Source organism: Panthera onca, chromosome C1 (assembly GCF_046562875.1).
Source record: "Panthera onca isolate mPanOnc1 chromosome C1, mPanOnc1 haplotype 2, whole genome shotgun sequence".
NCBI lineage: Eukaryota > Metazoa > Chordata > Mammalia > Carnivora > Felidae > Panthera > Panthera onca.
Genome location: NC_138346.1, coordinates 5,226,204 through 5,250,141, shown reverse-complemented (window position 1 = coordinate 5,250,141; position 23,938 = coordinate 5,226,204). Strand labels below are relative to the sequence as shown.

Below are 23,938 nucleotides of genomic sequence, written 5' to 3'. Positions count from 1 at the left end.
TAAAAACTTGGCACATTCCCTGGAGTTCATCTGGGCAGGCACCATTTTGCTTTGGGGGCCCTTTAGGAGAGAAGAAAGGGTCCCACTAATTGTGAATAGCGCCGCGAAGGGTTTTGGGTCACATTAGGGCTCGGGGGGTTGCCTTGCAGGCCGAGTCTGGTGGTGGGATGGGGGTGTCTTGGTGGCCCCACTGGTCACCCTGCTTTGGGAGGGGCTTATGAAGGGGCAGCACCTTGGCAGGGAACGGGAGTGTGGGAAACTGTCTTGTTCGTGAATCTTTGAGGCCACTGAAGAAAGCAACCTGAACTTCCGGGGAACCTTAATACAAACCTGGCATCCCAGTGGTTTACGCTTTATCCCATTTACTATAGAGATTCGGAGATTTTTAAGTAAGAAATTAAATCCTACTATGGCAAACGGTGCCAGTGAGCTTCTGTTAAGTCCTCCATTTGCGAGACATCAGCGTATTATGTATTAGCCAGTTTGCGGCGTGGCTCTTTCCTGCTGCACTGAAATGGAGTTCTTTATTTTATTAAGGACGTGCATGTCCTTCCTCAGCACAGAAATGATGCCACAGTGGGAGCCACGGCCTCCGCCCGCGCTCCTGTTCCGTGTGGATGTGCATGCTGTTTCCCATTGTTCCGGTTTATATTTTGGGATTACGAATGCTTTAAAGTAAAAATAAATGCTCCTTCATTTTTCTGTTGCTCAAAAGAATTTTTTTTTTTAATAAAATCCTTGTGAGATATAAGGTTTTTAAATAAGCATCTCAGTCCCTGAGGTAATGCGTTATTTGTAAAATTTCACCCGCGGTTTCAGGTTCCCCCCCCCTTTTTTTTTTTAACCCTTTGTGTATCATTTCACAAGTTTTGCCGGGAACCTGTATTTGTGGCCACTGGAGCCGGATGGGATCGCAGGGGGAAGGAGAAACCATCAAGTCATTCTGATTGTGGCCACATGCGGTGCTTTCTGGTTGATCATTTGGAAGAAGAAATGAGAGTCCATAGCTCTGCTGGGGATTGAGCCCACCAGCCAAATGATGGCGAGTTTAATGTAGGGAAATGAGGTTTCTTCTCTGTTGTCCAATGAAGGTCACTGGCGAGCCTTTAGCTGCAGGCTCTGAGCCCCGAGGAAGGGCTCAGGGCCAGGAGAGGAGCTGGAGCCTAAGTGGGAGCTGAGCTCCTCTCGTCTCTTTGGTTCTTGGGTAGGTAGGCCCGTTCTCATGGGCTGGGGGGCGGGGCTCAGGGGGCGGGGCTCAGGGGGCGGGGCTTAGGGCGGGACTTCATCTCCGCTCAAGTCCCTTGGAAGAGCTCTTGCTTCAGCTTATTAGTGCTCCTGCCCTGTTGCTCTGAATATAGGTATTTTCTGGATTTTAGAATTTGGCAGCATTTCCCCTCTATGTCAGTAATTATGCCACACGGATATGATTTTTGCCTGTGCATTCGTGGGCTATAGGCTGAACCATGTGAAGTTGCCACTTGTCAACCCCTTTCAACCCCAGTTACACCTGGGTCAGTGTCATGGCAGTTGGGCTGGGGTCAAAAACTAACCGACAATACCTTTTAGCTGGTTTTACTCACTTTAGACTTTCAGGTTGCTTTGTGCTGTGATAGCTGTGGTGTGAGAGCTTGGCCAGTGCTTTTTGAGCCACGTGTGATTTCGGGCTCCCCCACGGCTCACTGTCACTTGTGGCCCCAACACAGCTAGCGTGCGTCCACCCCAGTGGCTGTGGCACTCCCGGAAATGGGGCACCTGAAGCCTTGTCCTTCATCCCACACCCAGAGGCAGCAGGAGGGCTTCCCCTGTGGGTAGTCAGACCCTGTGCTAGACACAGGCCACATCATCTCTTAGGTCATTGTGGAATTCACAGGCGGGAAATACCTGCATTTTACCAGTGAGGAAACTGAGGGTCCAACTCAGAAGGTCACCTAGTTTGAGGACACCGCCAACCGGGACTCCTGTCTCTGAGGCTCTGGCACTGAGTTCCCTCTGCCCTGGGACCCTGGACGTCGGGATGACAGCCAGGTGGGAGAAGCCGGGCTCCCCACCCCCGCCACGGTCTGAATTCCCAACGTGGCAATTCTACGTTTGCGACAACTGCCGAGCAGATTCTGAAAAGCTGAAGAACTGGGGTAGCGGAGCAGGGAAGTCCTGCGGGGAGCTTGTTGGAAATGCAGACTCTGAAGTTCTTTCTTCTTTTATTGAAGTGCGTCATTGCCACACGATGTCACACTAATGTCAGGTGTACAGCCTAGTGATTCGGCAGGTCTGTGTGTTACTGGCTGCTCTCCGGGCTAAGTGTGGTCCCCATCTGTCCCCTTACGTGTCACTACAGTGTTACCGACTTGCTCCCGTGCTGTACGTCTCAACCCCTCCTCCCCGTGACTTGTTTATTTTATAACTGGAAGTTTGTACCTCTTTGTCCCCTTTGCCTGTCGCACCCATCCCCCACCGCCATCCCCTCTGGCAACCACCAGCTTGTTCTCTGTACTGGTAGTGATTCTTGTCCCTGTCTTTTTGTTTTCTTTTTTTTTTTTCATTCCACGTATGAGTGACATTGTATGGTATTTGTCTTTCGCGGACTGATGGAGCATCAAACTTCCAGGTCTGTCTGTGTTGCTGCAAGTGGCAATGTCTCGTTCACGCTCACGGTGGCGCAATATTCCCCTGTGTATACATGGCACATCTTCATTTACTCACTCACCTGTCTGCCGACACTCAGGTTGCGTCTGTGTCTCGGCTGTTGCAAATAATGCTGCAGTAAACACGGGGGTGCAGATACCCTTTTGAATTAGCGTTTGCGTTTCCTTTGGGGGAAAATACCCGGTAGTGGAATTACCGGCTCACCTGGTATTTTCGTTTTTAATTTTTTGAGGAACCTCCACACTGTTTTCCACGGCGGCTGCACCGGCTTCCCACCGACGGCGCACATCCTGCCAACCCGTATTTCCTGTCAAGACCCTGAAGTTTTGAGCTGGAGTCTGAGGCAGAGCGGGTGGGGGGTAGACTTTGAGGAACACCAAAGGTAAAGAGGGAGGGAGTTGAGATCTGCTACCACTGATCTAACCCTTGCGCGGAGCAGCCGGGAGGAGGGAGAACCTACTCTGGGCCTCCTGGGCTGTTTCATGAGCCTGGATCATCGCAGGTGCTCAGGAGATGGTCATCAGTATCACATGTTCAGTCGTAAAACACGAGCGAAATGCTGTATTTTGTTTTCTCTGTGTGCTTCGTTCAGTATGGATGTACAGGGTTGATGGACAGTGGGAAAGTCACGTGTACTCTGGGCAACGTTCTTCTAAGTTTGTTTCTGTTTTTTTTTTTTAATGTTTATTTTTGAGAGAGAGAGACAGAACGTGAGCAGCTGAGGGACAGAGAGAGGGAGACACAGAATCCAAAGCAGGCTCCAGGCTCTGATCTGTCAGCACAGAGCCCGACGCAGGGCTGGAACTCTCGAACTGTGAGATCCTGACCTGAGCCAAAGTCGGATGCTTAACCAACTGAGCCACCCAGGTGTCCCAGGTTTTTTTTTTTTTGTTTGTTTGTTTGCTTTTTTTAAATTACTGAAATCACTTGTCTCAAGCCAAATTAGTTGTGATGGAAAAATTGCATTGTTTGCCTGTATCACAAAGAAATGTAGTTGCATTTTGTAAAGAAGACTTGCGTTTACTCATTTCTGTGCTCCTCAGAAGTCTTTCCCAACGGTGTCACGGGCGAGACAGAATAGTCTGTGTCAGTGGGAGAGGTGGAGGCAGGAAGTCCAGGAGAAACTCAAGCGTGTCCCTTTTTTATTTTGGCTTTAGCCCCACCCCCACCCCCGCCTGATATGCTAATAAGATTGTTCTTAATTATTTTAAATGAGATTTACTGTTATGCCAGTAGATTCGTGTGTTTATTCCTACAGAGTGCTCGTTTTCAGCATGCAGGAAGTCACATTACAGCTTGATGTTTTTCTGATGTCCAAGTGTAACTGCTTGGTCCAGGCTCAGCAAAAATAGGACAAACGAAGGGGTAATTTCACCGGTAGATTTTACCCCCAGCATTCCTGGTTATTGCCGGAACCGAAAGGTTAATGTGGTCTGTGGCCATCTTCACTCATGCCCCGCATTTAAATTAACTCGGAGGTGTTGGAGGAAAGTGCTGAAGGACAAGGTGTAATATCTTAGCCAGTTTGCAAAATTCTGTCCGTTTCAGGACCTGAATTTTTGCCTTTAATATGTCAAGAGCGTGGAAGAGTCTGGAAGGGTCGGTGCCGCAGTGGTACCAAATACAATGGCACAAAGGGGGAAAGCGGGTTTTCTGAAGTCTAATACGGAATTATCCTGCTTCCGTCTGCTTGCTGGGTCCTTTCTTCACGTGCGTTCCTACCATTAGGAGTTAGATGATCAATCTGGGAGCCCTGATGGGCAGCAGGGAGCTGATGAAGCCGTTGGGACGCAGGCACGTGGCCCCACAGCTTCACCCGCGCCCCATTGTGCGTGCTCTTTGGTGCACAGGGGGGTTTCCAAAAAGGAATGTTTCTGGCTTTCAAGTTGGAACATATATTTTTGGTGTAGTATAATGAGGGCCTTAAAATTCCCGGTTAAATTGGTGGTTCTGCATATGAATATTTTTGAGGACAGACCTAAAGCCGTGTTCCTCAGTTACTGTTCGTAGCAAGCAGAGAATAAAGGGAGTTTAGTAGTCAGGATGAGTTTCAAGAAAATCTGGGCAAGGGGGACCTCACTATTCTTCCTGGAGTAAAAATATAAATGAACGACCGGGTGGTTTCTACCTGTGGCTCCCTGTTCCAGATGCTCTTAGGGCCGTCCCCTTACCTGTCAGCGTCTGTGGGTGTTTGCATTCCTCGGGGTCCAGAGTCTTGTCTAGGAGTGTGGCTGGACAGGGGAGGTTCTGGAAAGACAGGCTGTCTGCCCCTTGGCTTTTCTCTAGTGCTTTTCTTAGAAGAGCAGCTTGGGGGAGGGGGCGCGCCTGGTGGCTCAGTCGGTTGGGTGACCGACTTCAGCTCAGGTCATGATCTCACGGTTCATGAGTTCGAGCCCCGCGCCGGGCTCTGTGCTGACAGCTCGGAGCCTGGAGTCTGCTTCGGATTCTGTGTCTCCTCCTCTCTCTGCCCCACCCCTACTCGTGCTCTGTCCCTCAAAAATAAATAAATGTAAAAAAAAAATTTTTTTTCAATATATGAAATTTATTGTCAAATTGGTTTCCATACAATACCCAGTGCTCATCCCAAAAGGTGCCTTCCTCAATACCCATCACCCACCCTCCCCTCCCTCCCAGCCCCATCAACCCTCAGTTTGTTCTCAGTTTTTAAGAGTCTCTTATGCTAAAGAAAAGCAGCTTGGACTCTGGGGAGAGGAGCTTTTCTCTGAGATCAGCTGCACGTCTTCCGTAGCGGGGTCTCTTAAAGGAACAAGGCAGGACTTTGGGATGTCTGGGGACACGCGCGGAAGATGCTTTCCTGAGACCCACCGAGGGTCCCGGTCTGTGTGTGTGTCGTCTGCAGAGGGTCCAGTCTGTGTGTTTCAGAGCCTAGCAGGACGCATGCGGTTGTGTTGTCGTGCAGGGGTGCGGCGAGGGACCTGGAGGCAGGCGGGTACCGGAGCCAGCAGAGCAGGGCAGCTCCCACCTGGAGGCTCCTTTCTCTGGCACGTGGATGCAGGCTTCTGTTTGCATTTCCGAGTTGTCCGAGCTGTTCTTGGACTCGTGGGAAGGCCCTTGTCTTGCTCGCAGCCTGCAGATCAGACCCGGTCAGCCGGCCCTGCACCTCGGGAGGAGGAAGCCAGATGGACACCGGTGCGGGGACGCCTTGGACCTCTGCGCCCTTTCCTGAGAGGGGGGAGGCCTGCCTGGAGGGCAGGGGGCAGGGCCTTTCCCCTCCGTGTTTGTGTGACCGCGTTCCTCCGCACCACCAGCAGCATGGGCTCAGTGCTAGGAAGTCCCGAGTCACGCTCACCCCTCAGAGGGAAGGAAAGGAGCTTAGGGGGTGCTGAGCAGGGCTGGCGGCGGCCTGGTGGCCCCTGTGCAGGTGCCGAGCGGTCCTTCTCCGTGTGGCACCTGCTGGAAGCAGACGGTGAATGTACTTATTATTAGCGGGAGTGTGGGCAGCCTTTCCGCTCTGACCCTGAAGCTGCCCTCCATCGGTGTCTCGTCCACGTCCATGCCACGTGTGTGAGTGCTTGTCCCCTCGGGCATGCGGGGGACCCAGACAGGAATAAAGCACTGTAGTATAAATACGCTCCTGTCTCAGGCCGCCTCGCCCAACATGGAATGACAGTCCCGGCTCAGACCTTGCATATTCAAAAAGATGATTAAAATGAAGGAAAGTCGACTGTAAAAAATACACGTAAGCCAAAGCCACAAAAAAACCTGCTAAAGATACCCTGAAATTGATCAGATACTTTGAATCGCACCTTTCTCGTGAGCGCGAATTCTCCGAACCTCTGGGACCTCACCTTCGGCAGTGCTGCTGGGGCGGCCTCTCCGCTCGGCATCGTGGTGATGACCCTGACCCGGTGTATTCCTGTGGTTACCGAGCATCCTCACAGTCTGAGGTGTATTGGACTTGCTATGTCTTAACACGAAGTTAAGTTGGGAAGGAACTCTGCTGGCACGCACCTGTAGTTGTTGAGAACTTTCTGGAACACCAGAACAGTAATCCGCCATGGGTATGGCCTGGGGAATCTGTGCCACTTTGACAGCGGGCATTTGGGGTGTTTTCCTTCAGTTTCACATATTTTGGTTATCAACTCAGAATGAGGAGGGCTAAGAATTTCTGTTTAATTGAAAACATCGTTTCCCCCTGATGTTGAGAAACTGGTTGTCTGCCTCTTCATGTAACTACCGACCCCACCCCTGTGACTCTGCATTAACCATCCCCCTCTAGGGCTGTGTCCTCGAATGTCTGCCTTCAGAATTCTGTTCCAGAGAAGCTAACAGTGTTTTACTCCAAATGAAAGTTCCTTATTACTTCATGGTCCCTAATCTTGGAGTTCTTTGAGAGTTTTCTTTTTAATATTATGACTTAAATTTAAGTCCCGTAATTTGAATTGGTGCCTTGTTAATGGGAAGACATGCTTTCATGTCTTCTTTTCCTTCAGTTCTTCGACTGTGTTGGGATCCCCCGCGGCACCAAACAGCTGGGGCCTTTCTGCCCCATAGAGACGGTGGCTGAGGGAGCCCCAGTGTTGCCCACAGGCTGAGAGCCGTCCGTCGGGGGTGACCGCTGTGTTTTATTTTAAATTCAAATTGCGTAGCATTTTAGCCGGCGTGTGAGAATGCATTTTCTTAGTCCTGTCTATCCAAGAGGGGGGAATTGAGTGGGGCACAGAGTGGTCTCTTCTGAAAATGAGATGCAGCTTAAATGACTTTTGATTCTAGTGGTTTGAAAACTCTCTCTCTCTCTCTCTCTCTCTCTCTCTCTCTCTCTCTCGTGTGCCCCCAGTGCATGTTCATTCTTCTAGTGTCGCTGCCCTGGGAACTTGAAATCGGGCAGCCGGCCTGGTCTTGGCCCGCTCACCATGAGATGGACCAGCTCCCCCAGGAGGGGCCACAGCCTCCAGCCCTCAGAAAGGTCTCGACGGAGGAGAAGGATAAAGGCTTATCCTGGGATGTCCATTTTTGCAAATCTTTGGTTATTTTTCGTTTAGCCTTGCCTGAGGCAGCATTCTGTTCTGACCAGCGATCAGGGTTTTTTGTTTTTTTGTTTTTGGTTTGTTTTTAAGTTTATTTGTTTCTTTTGAGAGAGAGAGAGAGAGATGAGCCAGGGAGAGGCAGAGAGAGAGGGAGAGGGAGAATCCCAAGTAGCTTCCACACTGCCAGCACAGAGCCCAATTTGGGGCTTGAACTCACGAACCGTGCAATCAGGACCTGAGCCGAAATCAAGAGTTGGACGCTTAGCCAGCCGAGCCACCCAGGCACCCCCGTCTAATGCCTATTTAATATTTGTTGTGATGAACACAATCTTAGGTGGTGGGTGATTTAGAATCAGCAGTTCGTTCGTGAATCTCGCTCCTTTCAATTCTCATTTCATGCCTGTTGCTTCATTGCTGTGGTTCGTATTAAAAACTGTGTTGTATATATTTTTTACATGCCAGATGGGATAAAGTTTAACAGGGTTCTGAGAGGTAACAGTGCAAAGATTCTCCTCATTGCCCTTGCCCCCAAGCCACCCGGTTCCCAGACCTTCAGTCAGGAACTGTTGACCGGAAATATTCTCGAACAAGCCTGTGTATGTATTTTGCACGTGTAGTATCCCCTTACGCTGGGAACGGTTGCATTTCTGCATGTTGACGCTTCGTTTTCCCAGCCACTTCGTATTCCATTATGTGGATATATCTAAATCTACCTAAGCCAGCTTTGGGTTTGTTACAAGTGACAGGAACAGGGGGACTCGCTGGGACGCTCTTTGAGTGTGCGGTTCATCTTGGGAGCGTCACTGTCATTGACTCCCCTGGATCACTGGGGTCACCCTGTAGATCTATAAGGCCACATCCCCATTTTTTCCAAAAAGAGCAGTCGGTGACGGAAAAGACGCGTTCTGCAACTTGATAAGTAATGCTGTTCACTAGTGAGGGTGTTGGTTACCATTCGCCCACTGCCTACCCAGGGTCATCTCCGTGCTGGCTCCATTATTGTTTATCTGTTTGCAGGCTGTGTTTTCTCTGGGGGCTGCTGGGCTCACCAAAGAGTGGGTGTTCAGGTGCACCCCCCGTATTTAGCCCCCAGTGTGCTGGCTCCATTGGGGGGAGGGGTCAGAAGCAGTTCTCGGTTTTCGTTTTCACGAACGTCTTTCCTTCTGACTTCCTGCCGATGTACTTCTGTCCACTGCTCTGCCTGCCGGCCAGGCGCTCGGGTCCCCAGGGGTCCAGTGTCTCCAGTGTTGAACACCGGTCCCTTCCAGCTTCCAGCTGAGGATTCGAGGCACATGCATCAGCCTCGCGTCCCCATCTGCTTGTGTCCACCTGTCTTCTCCCGATCCACTGACCCGTCCTTTCCTGAGCACAGGGTCCTTTGTGATGGGTCGTCCCACCTCCTAAGCGTCTTTGCAGGGCCAGCGGAGTCTGGTTTCTTGGGCGGCCACCTGCCTCGTTTTCGTGTCACCGTGGATCGGGTTCACCTTGCTCCCTTCAGACACATTTCTCGTCCTTCTCCGTGATACCCCCCAGCAGCACTGCACGCTTATGCCCTCTGCTTCTATCCCGGCGCCCGTGTTTATTTGAAACTGATGGCATTGCTTGACTTTTAGGTATTTTGTGAATCACGTTACTACTTCTTGGATGTAACATGGAGTGATGAACGTTTCTGAGTTTGCGGAAAATACATAGAAAGTGAGAGGTGTTTGCCCTCAGCTGGTCGTAGTGGGAACGGCTGTCACCTCCTTGTGACTCACTCCGTCTGTTGACGAGGGCATAGTGTGCGTGGTGGTGTGGGGTCTCGTCCACAAGAGATGGTGAGCGGGAGGCGTGGGGAATCCGGTCCTTTGTATCCTCTGTTGTGGGTGGGCCCACCTGACCTGCACCCGTGATGGCCGCCCCGGGTGTTCTGGCCAGGGTGGGACTGGCTCTGTGGAGTCCCCACGGCGGCTGGGGACCCCTCGTCTCTCGGACGTATCGTACAGTCTTGACTGGATCTCCGCTGTGTCCTGTGTTTGGGAGGACCAAAACCCCAGCACGGTCTTCCGAACTGTAAATGGCTGTTGTATTGTGCACATGAGGATTTTCCAAGCCCAGTCATTCTCTGCATGACTTTGTTGGTGGGATTTCAGACAAGACTACCTTAGTGAAAAACAGACCAGAAGTTCACTGACAGCTATAGGGGCGGTTCTGGGAAAGCCTGGGACCTCCTCTGTCTTCCTGATGGCAAATGAGCGGGATCAGAGGGTCTCAACTCACCCCCGGACAGTGTGGTCCTGTGGGGCTCGGGCAACGGGGACATTCGAGGTGGGGGGGGACTAAGTTCTAGAAGCTCCTTGGGGTTGGATGGAGCGTGCGTTATGGTTTAGGAGACGCAGACTTGGGAGCAGGAACGGGGCGGGAGTAGCATGAGAACCTGGTCTGCACCATTCTCGGTGTTGTTCTGGCTGGGGAAATGGCACGTTGGGGGCATTTTGACTCTGCGCTGAAGTGAGTTGTGGCACCTGACTTTGCTTTACCTCCTGTTTTACAGATGCCTTTGTGAATAGCCAGGAATGGACATTGAGTCGATCTGTCCCGGAGCTCAAAGTGGTGAGTGGTCCTTCCGGCCTCAGTGGCTGTCCTTCCTTCCTCACCTCCTCACCCTGCAGGAGACTGGGGCTCTGTAAGAGGCAGGACGTGATGTGTGAGCACGCTCGGCCTGCATCCCGAGGGGCCTGCTCTTCCCCGGAGCCCAGATGGGGGCGGGGGGCACGCTTCTGGGTATGTCCCTGGGAAGGGCCAGGTGTAGCTGACCGTTGGGGACTGGAGCCCTGAGTGTGCCTGGGATGGCCACACCCGTCCGTCCATCATTCTGTCTCTCCTGCCGTTGTGCACACGCGTGTGAGAGAGCGTGTGACACACGCATGCACCAGTAGGGCTTTATTTGTCCTCTGCCGGGATGTCACGGGAGGTTTCTGTGATGAGCCGTCAAGCTTGGGAATTCATCGCTTAAACCACGCGACTGGTCGTTCACCGTGTTACAGAGGAATGACATAAGATCAAAAGAAGAGTTTGTGTTTTAAGAACTTTATTCTTTCAGTGAGATTATTTAAAGCTTCAAATTGCCTTCTGTAAAAAGTGACTTGGTTCTTTGCAACCACACCTTGGAGCACCTGAAGTCTACACATTCCCCGTGTTAGGATGGAGGGAAGGGACCAGTATAACTTTTAAATAATCATCTTCTTTGTCATGTAAGCAGCATTTGGGAGAAGTATCTGTGTGTTCGTGTGTGTGTGTGTGTGTGTGTGTGTGTGTATTTACACGTATGTGTGTATGCGGTGTTCGTGTGTTTATATGTCCATGCAAGTATACATACCTGTATACACATGTATATACCTTTGTGTATGTGCACGTATTTTTGTGTGTGTGCATGTGTGTATGTCTGTATACACAGATGTGTGTGTATTTGCTTGGGGCATTTGTGTGTGTGTGTGTGTGTGTGTGTGTAGACACGTATATGCATATGTGTGTATAGGTGTGTGCTGTGCGTGTGTCTATATGTTTATATGCAGACACGTGTAGTTGTGTGGTATACGTATGTGTTTGCACCTGGGTGTGGCGTGGGCGTCCACTTTGAGCCACTCCAGCGTGGGGCCCTGATGATAGAACGCGGGCAGGCAGGCCCTTCTCGTCCATTCCCACCAGTGACGGGTGGCTTGGGCACAGGCCCGCTCGCTTCTCCCTGCGCCTCGCGCTCAGCCTTTCCCTTCCTGTGCCCTCTGTCCCGAGTTCCGTGTTGCTTTTAGCAGCTCTAGCCTGTGTGCCAGCGACCCCCCCGGAGGCCCTTGGACGCCTTCTCCCCCTGGGCCCCAACCTCAGGGGTGCTTTGTGGGTGAGCCAGGGCAGGGGCACAACCCTTCGGGTGTCTCACTCCTGAGATGAAGAGATGGAGCCAACAAGGAACATTCTGGACCTTGAACAGAGGCTGTGTAACTTTGGTCACCAGGAAAAACACGTTTTTAAACCGAAGAAACGAAGGATGACGCGGGAAGGCATGCTGAGATCTGTCCACACGGTCTCCGTGCCTTCCTGTCCCCTCCTACGTGCCTGTCCCTGCTGCCACCGCTGGGTGTCCTGGTTGGGGGACATCTTGTCCCCGCCGGAGCTCTGACCTTTCTCTGCAGCACCTGCCAGCAGGTTTCCTTCCTGGTGGGAGACGTCAGATCTGTCGGTCCCACCCCCTTCCCAAAGCTGGGCTTCTGCCTTGAAATGGCCACCTCTTTCTGCTTCACGTTTTGTAACCACGGTACCTGGCACAGGATTGGTCCCACCGGGCACCTTCAGGAGACGCCTGTCGAATGAAGTTTGTTGGCGGCACTGTTGCTGGGAGGTTTGGGGGAAGATGTACCAGTTGCAGATACGCCCCCACTCCCGTGAAACCGCCAAGAGCCCCTGCATGGTCCACGATCAGAGCGCCAGGACGGAGCGATGCTGGGGTGATGGTGACGCGGGCCGTGCCAGGAGGCGCTCGCTCTGCGCAGGGTATGTTGTGAGGGCGTCACACGAGCATCTTGCGCTCACCCGCCTGCTGCCCACGACTCGGGTACCATTGTTACCCCTGTTTCAAGATGAAGAAACGCCCTCCGAATCCTGAGAGTTTCCCCACGAGCCGCACAGTCAGCAGGTGGGCGGGCCTGGGATTTGAACGCGGTTTGCGCTTCTGCACCAGCAGGAACCTCCTCCGTCTTGCTGCCCAGGCTGCTGGCCCCACATGGCCACTGGGCGCTGGCAGGGTGGCCCGTGCGACTGACGAGCTGAGTTCAAACTTTTCGTTGACGTTCAGTCAACTTAAATCGAAGGAGCCGAATGAGGCCGGCGACTCCCCTCGTGACGGTGTTACAGTCTGACTGTGATCCTTGAGTATCGAGCTGTCTGATTTGGGGAGTTGGGGGGGGTTCTGCCGGAGCCCCCATGTTCGTGCCGGCCCGTAATTGAGAATGGTCACTCCTAAAAACTGGTTTTCTGCTGGTGTTTCAGAAGCATGTAATTTCCTGGAGTGAATGCCTAGAGGTGTAGGAAGGGTTATGTTCGGAGGCAGCATGGATCCGTGCTCCTGAAGGGTGACTGTTTCGAGGCTTGCTAGAACGTGCCAGAGGTTGACTACGTCCCGTGGATGAGGAACCAGGACTCTGCCTTCATGCGGAGGAAGTTCTCTTTGTCCTGCCCTGTGTGTGGATGGACAGACCCCGGCGGGACAGCCCCGCTCTGGTCAGGGAGCCCTCCCGCCGAGCAAGGGCAGCTGCCCGTCCTCAGCAGGTCCCTTCTGTGCCGAGGAGTTCTCCGCGTCTCCAGAAAGTGCTTCTTTGTTCAGAGGCAGCCCCCCGTGCATCCACAGGGCCGCCGTTGTTCCGCGCCCTCGCACGACATCCCCCGAGACAGGTGGCCCCTTAGGTCAGCGCCTCCGGGATCCCTGACTTCTGTGTCACAGATGCAGCAATTAAATGACATAATCGCAAGCCTCAAGTGGACTCTTTATGTGATATCTTGCAATAAATCTTCTGGAATCTGTCAGAGAAGAGAATCTCAGTGTTGGCTTTCTTTTCAAGCGTGGTGGTACCATGCCTCATGTTTTCTCAAGTTGTGTTCTGCTTGGGTAATCAATGATCAGTTGCTCTTGGATCCGAACGTGGGTCACCGTCCTCGGGTGGCAGGCAGTGGGTGCTCCCTGCTCACATCTGGGCAGAAACAGGAAATACGCCCTCAACGTCTCGCCCGCAGAGGGAGCGTTAGGCACTTGTCACACCCTCCTGTGGGTTTTCTTTGGATTCCCAGCTGGGATTTTTATTGACGGCCTTGATTTTCTTTTCAACAAACTGCACTAAGTTTGGCAGGTAAGTGGTGAGGTTTAGGATGACAGAAAAATCAGTCTAAACAGAGACGGTGCTCTTTCCCCTCTTGTCACTGGAGAACGTGGAGCGGTGGCCCTGATGGTCGGGGCTCCTACCCAGGGAGCAGGGCCCGTGGCACCGTGACGGCGTCTGTCTGCCGTCGAGTCATTTGCCGGACGCCTCACCTGTGCTCCTGAGCAGCTCCGTATGAAGCCCGTAGGCGAGGGTGAGCTCTCCTCCTTTTATCCAGAAGCGGTCGTGGAGCCCGGAGGAGCTTCACAGCCTAAAAAGCATTTTCGTCCCTTTTTATTTCCTCCTCACAGCCGGCTGTTTGTTTCTGCCTGTGGTTCAAACTAACACAAGGCCCATGGGGTGCCAGTAGAAGGTCTCCGGGGTGGCCTTCCCCCCGCCACCCCCAAGACTCATTGGTTTTTCTCCTGAAGGGGAAGCTCATTCTCTGCAGAGCACTGTTGTGTGAGGAGGAAGGAATGTGCCACACGCAGGAAGCACAGAGCGAGCAGTGTTTGATTTTGAGCGTTTTCCTCCTCGGGAAAGAGAAAGTCTAATCTTAATTAAAAATTTAATTTTGCGGCACGCTGGTTTGGGTTTTCTCAGCATGAGCTGACAAACAGCAGGTGCCCTTGAGCAAAAGAATAATTAATAGGTAGAGATTCTCAGCTTATAGAGGCGCCAGGTAAAAAGAAGACAGGAGTCCCCTCGGAAAGGGAAACATCTCTATTTCGGGTCTGCCCACGTCACCTGGCTTTGTGCCCCGGTAACAAAGCATCTCTGTCCTGGTGCTGGAGCCGCTCGCTCGTTTGCTCATTTACGCAGCGGGTGCCGTTGGGAGACTCCCGGGCTGGGTGCAGCGCTGGGACCCAGGGGACAAAGACCCAGACCCTGCCCTTCAGAAATTGTCAGCATCTCCGACAGACCTGCATAGTGATGCTGGTAACACAGAGGTCACGAGACGGCATTGTGAGGAGGGCACTAAGGGGGCTTTGAGGAGAGGTTCCCGGTTGAGGCTGTGCTTTAGGAAGGCTTCTCGGAGGAGGTGACCTCTGAGCCGCTTGCTGAGCAGTGAGCAGGAGTAGTATTTCAGGAAGTGATTGATGAGGAAAGGTCCAGGTGTCTGGAGACAGGTAGCAAGTCCTGTCAGGGCGAGGCAGTTTCCAGGAGTCTCTCTGCTATTCCTGGGATGAAGGGGGGAGCCTGTAGACAGACCAGCTAGCGTCTGCCCCGGTGACCCAGTGTGACTAGGAAAGTGCTTAGGAGCACCAGGGCTCCACGGGAATCTGGGATGGTTTCCACGTTTCCGGTTTGAGAAGCCTGGTGAGGTGTGGCCATAGAGGGTGACGAGTAAACCGGGGCGAGGATGCGCGATCTGGACGTGCTGGGGTTCGAGCACCAGCTTGGGTGGCGTGGGGTGCATGCGGACGACTTGTGTGGTGGGGGGGTTGGAGAACAAGATTTGGGAACAGCAGGTTGGTCCACGAGGGCGGGACGTGGCCAGGCGCACCGGGGCCCGAGAGTCGAGACTCTGGAAGAAACTAGGAGACCTGGAGAGTGTTCACGTGGGCTTAGCAGGAATTCCAGGAGGACGCTCGGGCAGGAAGTTTGGAGAAAGCGCGTCTGGTCTGTGGCTTCCGGTGATGGGCTGGGTCAGGAGCAAGAGGGAGGCTAGCGCTTTTAGGAATGAGGTCATCTCTGACCTCAGGGCCAGCGTCCCTGTGGCTCTTGGATCAGCACTTGACATTGTGAGGGTCGAGGGCGGGACCAGGAGGGCGGGAGCGTAGCTGTGAGCCTGGCCCTGGTGGGAAAGGGGAGGCAGGCTCGTAGGAGGCCACCTGCGTCCGGAGGCAGGGCTCTGGTTTTGTGTTTCTGAAAGAATTGATTTGGGCGTGCTTAAACGCAGAGAGGAGAGATCTGGTGGGGAAGGTACAGTACAGCGGGGGGGGGGGGGGGGGGGGGGGGGTCGCTGATGGGCTGCTTGCGGAGAAGGCAGAGGGCGTGAGGTCCCCAGCACAGGCGAAGGGAAGCCTTCCCAAGGGGCCGGCTGCCCTCAAGTCCGTGTCTTGGCTGTGCTAACGGGGAGCTTTTCCTGAAGAAGGTATCATGCGGGCCACACTGCCTGCCGGGTTCCTGGTGTTTTACTCCATTTCAGCCTGCTGTCTTGCCAGAGAAGTGGCCCTCCTGACTCTCGATGGGCATTTTTAACCCAGTCCGGACCCCTCTGATGCCTTGACCGTGGGCCGAGCCCCTGCAGCCCCTCCCCCACACCGTCCTCTCTCAATGTTTCTCAGCTGGCCTGGCTCCAGAACCACCCCCTGAGTCTGGTGGAATGTACCAGAATACCCTTCTCACTCCCATTTTACTCTGTTCTGGACCGTGCCCCGTTCGACACAGCAAACCCCACCCGGGATGGTGAGGGTGCGCAGTCCGTGTCGACGGGCCGACTCAGCCTACGCTCTCCCGATAGACCCCGCGGCACACGGTGTCGGAAGAAGGCCGCTGTCTGTGGGTTCACACGGCGTTGACGCCCTCTGAGCCGGCAAGGCCGATGAGAGCAGGAGGTTCACACGGAGGGCACGGGAATCTCTTCCACTTGCGGAGGAGAATTTAATGAGCTGGGTTCGGGCCCTCCAGCTGCTGCTTGCCTATGGTCACGCTCAGACTTACGTTTTCCCCTCCCCCTGTTTGCAGATCGACGAGCAGAGTGATGTAATGATACTGAACGGTCGTGCGATTCTTTGTTTCAGGGAATCGTGGGTAACCTGGCCAGCGGAAAGTCGGCCCTGGTGCACCGGTATCTGACCGGCACGTACGTCCAGGAGGAGTCTCCCGAAGGTACGCTGGGTGGCAGGCCACGTCAAGCTCAGGAGCGTTTAGCTTACGAAAGTTTTCTGTAGCATATTCTAAGTCGTTACTATGATGCATCACACGTTTTGAGAAAGAATAAAATACCAGGCAGTGAAAGTCCTTAGGATGTTGTTTCTTTTGTAGTATTTTTAGCTAACTGATGATATTCTCTTTGGCATTTGGAGCCGTAGAGTAGAGCCTTGAAATGCTGTTGAATTTATTTCTTATCTAGCAGTCCTGGCGTTTCAAATGTTAATCCAGGGTCACCCCTTTAAACGTGACTCGGACATTTGTCTGTTCCCGATACTAAGTTTGTACGTAATCTGCACGTACTGTTACCTAGTGGTAGATAGGAGCCTCTCAGGTTACCACCACCGTATGTTTGAGTATGTTCCCCCCATATATTGTATTCTGAACATTTAAGAATCATTTTGCATGAGAGTAAGAGATTTCTTTTGCCATTAGGCTTTTGCTTCTTCAGTTAACACGTTCACATTTTATTTTTTGCTTTACGTAGAGTTAAGGCAGTGACAGGAAGCCACGTAATCCCTGTGTTCTTTAATCCACGTAGAGTTCACAGGAAGTTTTCTGAGTTATATTTTCTCTCCGTGTAAGCTTTTAAAATCCAACTCTGAGACACTGAATTTCTGGTTCCTTCTTTTTCTTACTGGCTGTTCCATTCTTTGCAGATATGGACGCAGGTAACTATACATTTTCTTCATGGCAGAACTTGTCTTGTTGGAAGAGAGAGGAGAGACACAACTTCGCGCTGTAGTGTTCCCTTGCCTCCTCGTTCTGTGTATCATCCGATTTTGTTTCATTTCATCCTTTTATTTCAGTTAAACATTTCACCCTGTTTTGTCCCTTAGATGTCTTCTTAGCAGTAGTCCTGAGTAGCTTCCCATGTTTCCTGTAACACCTGTTCTGGCATTTAACTCTTGTCCTGGATCCCGTGTAACCATTCAGAAGAGTCTGGAAGGCTGGCGTTCTGGGGCCCTTCAGGGCTCTGCCGTCATTGGGCAGAATTTTGCAACCCTGTCATCACGGCCTCGTGGTGGTCACCTCAGGGAAAGCCCCTCTTTTCCGTTACCCGTGTGGAGAGGAGGGTTTAGGAAGGTGGGTCGTGGAGGCTCCTGGGCGGGGATCGAAGGGAAGCAGGGTGTCTATCCGATGGAAAACGTATACACATGCTAGAAAATGGCATGGTTTGGAGACAGGGGTCGGGGGGGGGGGAGTGCGGGGAGGAGAGAAGGTTCCGGGTCTTTCTGACGTCTTTCCTGGGACCTGTGCCTGAGCCGTGCTGGTGTTGGATTTGTTCCTTGGTATCTGAGCGTGGAATGTAGCCATGGTCGTTTTGATTCCACCTGGAGAGTCAGAGCATTTTTCTCGGGCTTTCTACTCACTTGTCGGGGTTAGGCGTTGACCCCAGATGCCGAGGGACTGGCTGACCTGACCTCAGATGATCCCCTCCTCCAGTAAATCCACTCGCGCTCTCCTCAGATGCTCTGATTTCCACCAGGGGCCGCCGGTGACGTGGTGTGGGCCCCTGGCTTTGCTGCCAGTGCTCTGGCGTTGGGTTCGGTGTCCCGTGTGGTTAGTGCGGGAGTCCCTGAGCCGTGGACGCCGTTCTCGTCCCCACGCGGTGCTGTTTTGTCATTATTGTAGCTTCTGCTGTTTTCCCGCTTGCTATTTTCGGTCTGTTCCACCACATTTGGGCCTGTGGTTTCTTTGCCGGGGGCCCTTATATTTTGATGAGCATGAAGGCATTTTTCTTGAACGTTCATACTTCAAAAGTAAAATTTGTACCCAGTGGGGTGACTTAAACCGTGGTCTCTAATGAACCCACTTCCTTGACACCTTTTACTCTACTAAAATTTCATGGCATCGCATACACTTATAAAAGTACGTTATTTTAAAGGAGAGCGAGTGACTACACCAAAGGCCGTCCCTGTCCTCGTCGGCAAAGTCTCATCCCCCCTCCCCTCCTCCAGTGGCGCCTGTGCCCAGGGCCCCCCGGACCAGGGGAAGGACTGTCAGTGGTCTTTTCTCAAGGGCCCAGCCCACCTGTCTTCTCACGTGACCCCAGGTCATGGGTGGGGCTGCCAGGTGGCCCCAGTGGACCTGCGTCAGGGCCTCTGGCTGCAGAAAGAACTGGGGCAGGTGCCCCGTGTGCCTGGAAACCCCATAGGCCCCAGTGAATCTTCCTGTCCACTTGCCTGGGCCTCTCATGCAGGGGGACCAGGGAGCCGCCCCCCACTTCCTGTCCACTTGCCTGGGCGAGTTTCAGAGCTGCAGGAGGATCCGGTTGTTTCTGAAAGGACACGAACAAGGAAAGCCTGGGTCTCTCGCCGTCTGGCCACACTGAAGTTCTTCCTTACCACCAGGGAGTCTGCACCTAGAAAGTGATTATAGTTCTTGTCGAATGTGTTAACATCGACCGAGTGCCTGTGCCCGCCTCGTTGAGAAGCTTTACGTTCAGAACGTTCTGGAGTCGGGACGTACCAGAGTCGTTGCCCAGGTTTACGGAGCATGTCCGAGCAACGGAATCCCGTCCCACGAGTGTGGACGGCAGGTGAAGCCGATTAGAGCTCAGCCCCACCTGCCACAGCTCACAGAGACCAGAGGTCAGGTTCGAGGGCAGCTAGCTGCTGACGGGCATCTCCATCGCCACGCTGGGGGCGGTGCCCTTCAGGTGAGCTGCAAGGCCTGTCCACTGCTTCTGGTTTGTCCTCCTTTTCCTCTCGCAGCTGCCGGGGGACCAGCTGCCTCTGGCCGCACGCGGGCAGTGACTTCAGGCACGAGGATTGTTGCTGCCGGGACTGTGAGGTCTGCTTGCGCACCTGGCGCCCTCCTGGAGCTCTCCTGTTCCCACCTGGTTGTCCCTTGATTTAATTAGCGTGCAGTGTCCTTTAGCGTCACTCTGACCTGTCACAGGATCTGTAGGTTGCTGGCTGTGTGAGGTGGCGAAGGCCTGCTGTTTTCAGGCGAGTGCTCTCTCCGTAGAAAACTCTGGCATGGGATGACCCCAGACGTTTGCCGGAACGTACTTTGCATCAGACTGGTCGTAGCTGGGTTTCCGAGGATAACAGCTGTTGTGTTTTAGTCGTGTGATTCCTTCTCGCTGGTATTTTATCCTCGTAGCAGAGAGAGTTGAGTAACACGATTTGGGTAATTTTAAAGATGCAGTTTAAATGAGAGACGGATTTAAATATTTTGTGTATTTTTTTAATTAGTAAATTAGCAATGCAAAAGTGGGCACCTCAGCAGGGAGCCAGTGATTCCATCAGAGGAATCCAAGGAGTAAAATTTTGTGCAGGCAGATATCCGTTCGGCTGTGTGTGTGCGTGTGTGTGCGTGTGTGTGTCTAAGTCCTAAGGCCGCCCTGACAAATTACTACAGACCAAGTGGCTTAAATCAGCAGAACTTCACCGTCACGGCTGTGCGGACCAGAAGCCTGCGATGAAGGTGTCGTTGAGGGTGGTTCTTTCTGGAAGGCTCTGAGCGGGAGTCTCTTCTGTGCCTGGCTGCTGACAACCTTCGGCTGCTTGGCTCGTAGACCCATCGCTGCAATCTCTGTCCCTTTCATGCGACGACATTCTTCCGGTGTCCTTGTCTCCGTGTCCAGATTTCCCTCTTTTCGTGGGAACGGCAGTCACTGGGTGTAGGGTCCCCCCTCACCCCCCCGTTCTCTAGTCTGACCTCATTTTCATCACATCTGCCAAGACCCTCTTTCCAGATGAGGTCACGTCACAGGTGTCGGGGGCCGGGACTCGAATATCTCTCTTGGGGGCTGGGCTCCAACCCACGAATGACCCTCCGTGTTTTGCGCACACGGTGTGTAAGCAGAAGCTGCAGTCAGGGCCGTGAAGTTGCCCTGTTCCCTCCCGGGGCAGGAGGAGCGAGGGGCGACCCCCGCTCTTCCCGGAGCCTCACGGACACGAGATGAGCGTGTGTGTGTGTGACCTTCACACCTCTGATGGGAATTTCACGGCTGCCGTTCACCTGCAGTAGAGACAAGATGAAAATGACCCCTTTGCTCTCAGCGCCCTATTAATGGCTGCAAATTAGAATTGTGAATGATGTTTTGAGCATGGAATTGGAGTCTCCACCTCGTGTATGTGCTTAATATTCACGGTGCACCCCTCCTTGCCCACCGCAGGCCTCCGTGACCGCCATTTGGCATTTAACTCTCTCCCCTCAAAACTGAGAAAAGGAAAAAAGGAGGGGAAACCAGGCTGTCCAGGGTTAGTGGGAATTTGACGGACACTGTGGACCTGCCCTGAGCCACTTGACCCCGGGCGGGCTGGAAGATTGTGACACTTGGAGCTTTGGAACGGAGTCGTTCCCCTGAGACCCTGTCTCCGTGACATCCCTACGTTCTTCTCCCTCATGCCGTGGGCCCTGCCGAGCTGTGCGGATGGCTCGTGCAGAAGCATCTGGAGCCCGGGGACCTCACACCCAGAGCTGCCTTTGTGTTCGTGGGGTAGGGGACGGGCCCAGAGCTGAGATGAGACTCAGCTGTCCAGTGGATTGAGTGGGAGATTATAAGGTTGGTGGAGACAGGCTTAAGAATGTCCATGGACCCTCCTTCCTGGGATAATAAGATTAACTGCTCTTCGCTAATTTTTCAAGGAAGTACCAGAGCTAAACAGGGCAGAAGGTGCCAGGGTGTCCGTCCCTAGTTGTGGGTATCACGTGCAGGTGGACAGTTCTCTGGTACTGCCCCCTGCAACAAGGGCTTGCTGGCGGTAAGGTCCCCGCGAGCTGGCCGTCCCTCCCCCGTTCCTGCCCGCAGGACTCTGCCCGCGTCTGTCTCTGGGCAGCAGATAGGTTCTCAGGAGCACATGTATCCAAAATAGTTTTTTAATGAATGTTTACTTAGTTGCTTAGAAACAAACCATGTGGTAAACACTTCGCCATATTTTCTGGGACACATGAAATGCGTTTAGGCCGTCTGCCCCCAAAATCCTTTCCAAATCAAATAAACGTGAAAAAAAAATTTTTTTGTCCACTACCACTGCTCAACAGATGTTAGGGCTTATTTCTAAACACGTCCTTTTGTGCTGTTTAACGTTCCAATGAAAAAATCTGTAAACTCTAATAAAAGTTGAGTTGTTTTGAAGCCCAGCCATTTAAATGTTTTCAGCATAATTTTACCATGTTACTCGTAACCAAGTGATTATGTGTACATGATAATTTTTTAACGAGGATTATCTGTAAACCTTCAGATGACGAGCAGCCCGCCAGTAGGTTGGTTTAATAGATCAAGCAGAGGTCCGGTCTTCCACATTCCCTAACTATTTCAAAGCAGCCTCTGACCGTGGAAGTTTCACTTAGCTCTCCTTCCTTCCGTCCATGGAACAGTCCGTTAACTCTGTCCTCTCCCAGCTAGGCCATAGGGAGGCTTAGGTGATGTTGTCCAGAGTAGGTGAAGGCTACTAAAATTCTTAGTAGAGCCACCAAGAAACAATAAGAGAGGCATATTCTCTATGGAAGAGAAAGCTGTAAAGGAAGAATAAGGAGGGGGGTGCCTGGGGGGCTCAGTCGGTTGAGCGTCCTGCTTCGGCTCAGGTCGTGATCTCGCGGTTCGTGGGTTCGAGCCCCGTGTCGGGCTCTGTGCTCATGGCTCGGAAACAAGAAACTGCGGGGCTACTGAGAGTCGCTACCTTCTAGATGGAGAGCAGAAGAGCCACCTGGGTAAACAGCTATACTTCACGGCAGTGACCGCCGCGTGGCCGGGTGAGTCTCTGAGCACCCAGAAGGGGGCGTGCCGGTTTGTGCCATGGGACTCGGAGCCCCCCACGCGGTCCAGTGCGTGCTGTCCGCACAGCCTCTGCCTCCCTGAGACCCCTCTTGAAGTCACACGTTGTTGTTACCAAAGCGTTCCCTTACTAGGAAAGAGGAGAGGAGGACTCGTTTCAATGTTGCAATTAGGATTTTTTCCCAGGAGAGGTTAGCACCAAAGGTGTTTTTTTAGGGCTTTAAATGCGTGACCTTTGCACTGCAAAGGAGAAAACAGTCACTGGGTCTGTCAAAGCTGAACCCCCGTCCCACCCCCCCCCCCCCCCCCCCCCGCCACTTAGGTGCCCTCGCCCTCGACCTTTGCCACATCTGTCCCCGTCTTGGGCCCAGATTCTCGTCATCTTGGCAATCGACGCCCATCCCAGGGAATCCGAATGGCAGTGGGACCGACTGCCACTGGCCCGGGCGGCGCCTGCCCTGGTCTGGCAGCCACGGGGTCCGTGTGTGTTGTATTAGCCTAGACCCTCGAGCGGAAGGGACAGACTAGATGAGCAAGTTCAGTGTGCCTAAGTAGAGCAGAGATTGATTTACTTGAGGACCGGGAGCAGCGGAGGGCATGGGTTTAGCTCTGGAAAGTCCCTGCTGATCCACGTAAGCTCGTGAGGAACCGCCTCTCCCACTTCTTGCCCCCGTGGGCTTCGTGCTCAGCTTGGTGGCAGGCAGTTCGTGGGTGGCCTCGTGACCCCGTGATCCTTAGTGTTCACAGCAGATGGGGGAAGGTTGATTGTTTCTCTCCGTGGCTGCAGCAGCCGGTCAGACGCGGCCCCGGCTGCCTTGCTGGAGCCCCGTGCTTCTCCTGTGTTGTAACCACTGGGGGCTCGTAGCTCTTCTCCCCTGACTCACGGGTCGGGCGTCTCTGTTTGCACTGTGACAACCAGGTGCCCTGGAAATGCCGCGGGCACGGTTGAACTCACCCCAGCGCTGCCCCCGCCGGATCTCTCCCTGTGACTCCTGCAGTGTCCCTTTGGCTGCGGACCTGGGGCTTTTCAGGCATTGCTTTTCCTTCTTGGTTTTCAGGGGCACAGAACTTTGGAATGTTAGGCATTTGTTTGGATCCTAAGGTAGCAGCTCTCAGAACCGATTTCCTGCACCCCCCTCCGCACTGTCCTCTTAACTCACCACCTCTCCTTCCCCCTCGCTCTGTTTCATGGGTCCTGGGAAATGGGAGAGATCCCGTACCTGTAACCATTCCTCGGCTAGGGCGATCTGACCATCAGGGTGGAGAGGTTTTCTGTGGAAGGCAGTGCAGAAAGGGAGAGATCCCGGGCCGAGGCCAGCCTTGGGGCAGAGAAGAGGGTGAGGGACACACCGTGCCGGGGCAGAAAGGAGGGTGCAGGAGAGGGAGGCGGGGGTTGGGAGAAGCTCCCTGCGTGGTCGTGGGTCAGGGTGGAGAGGAGGCTGGGAGTGAACTTGAAAGTATGGAGCTGACCTTTCAGTCGTGGCCGATCAGAGGTGGAGCTGTCGGCGTCATCGGCAGAAAACGTTGCATCCCGTGAGACCGCACTCGCTTGACCTCACGGCTCTGAGCGCGAGCTCCAGGGGCAGGACTCGGTGAGAGGGAGGTAGAAGTCAGCAGCCGTGAAATAGGCCAGGTGCCAGGAAGAATCCCTAGGGGAGTCTGTGGTATCCTGAGAGTGCCCTTGAACTCGCCTCCGGGTCCTGTGCTCCTGCAGGAGTCTGGCGTCTCCGGCCTGAGGACCGGGCATCCGCAGGAACCGGCCGTGCGCTCTGGGAAGGACCGGGGCCGGTCGTGTGTGTATACACGCGTGCACACGT

The 23,938-nt window shown here is 53.4% G+C and overlaps 1 protein-coding gene across 15 annotated transcripts in view; it reads left to right on the top strand.

The window, feature by feature from the left end:
* AGAP1 (ArfGAP with GTPase domain, ankyrin repeat and PH domain 1) overlaps nt 1-23,938 on the top strand; it is a 550,398-nt gene that overhangs the window by 177,528 nt on the left and 348,932 nt on the right. For 9 of the 15 annotated variants that reach the window (XR_013557140.2, XM_078450751.2, XM_078450754.2 and 6 more), the window contains exons 2-4: nt 10,165-10,223; nt 16,261-16,348; nt 17,050-17,061. Coding sequence is in view for 14 of the 15 variants with exons in the window: in XM_078450751.2 (XP_078306877.1) it covers nt 10,165-10,223; nt 16,261-16,348; nt 17,050-17,061 (159 nt within the window). In the remaining variant the exon portion in view is untranslated. The remainder of the gene's footprint in view (nt 1-10,164; nt 10,224-16,260; nt 16,349-17,049; nt 17,062-23,938) is intronic. The other 6 variants (XM_078450755.2, XM_078450753.2, XM_078450752.2 and 3 more) reach the window with 1 other exon arrangement.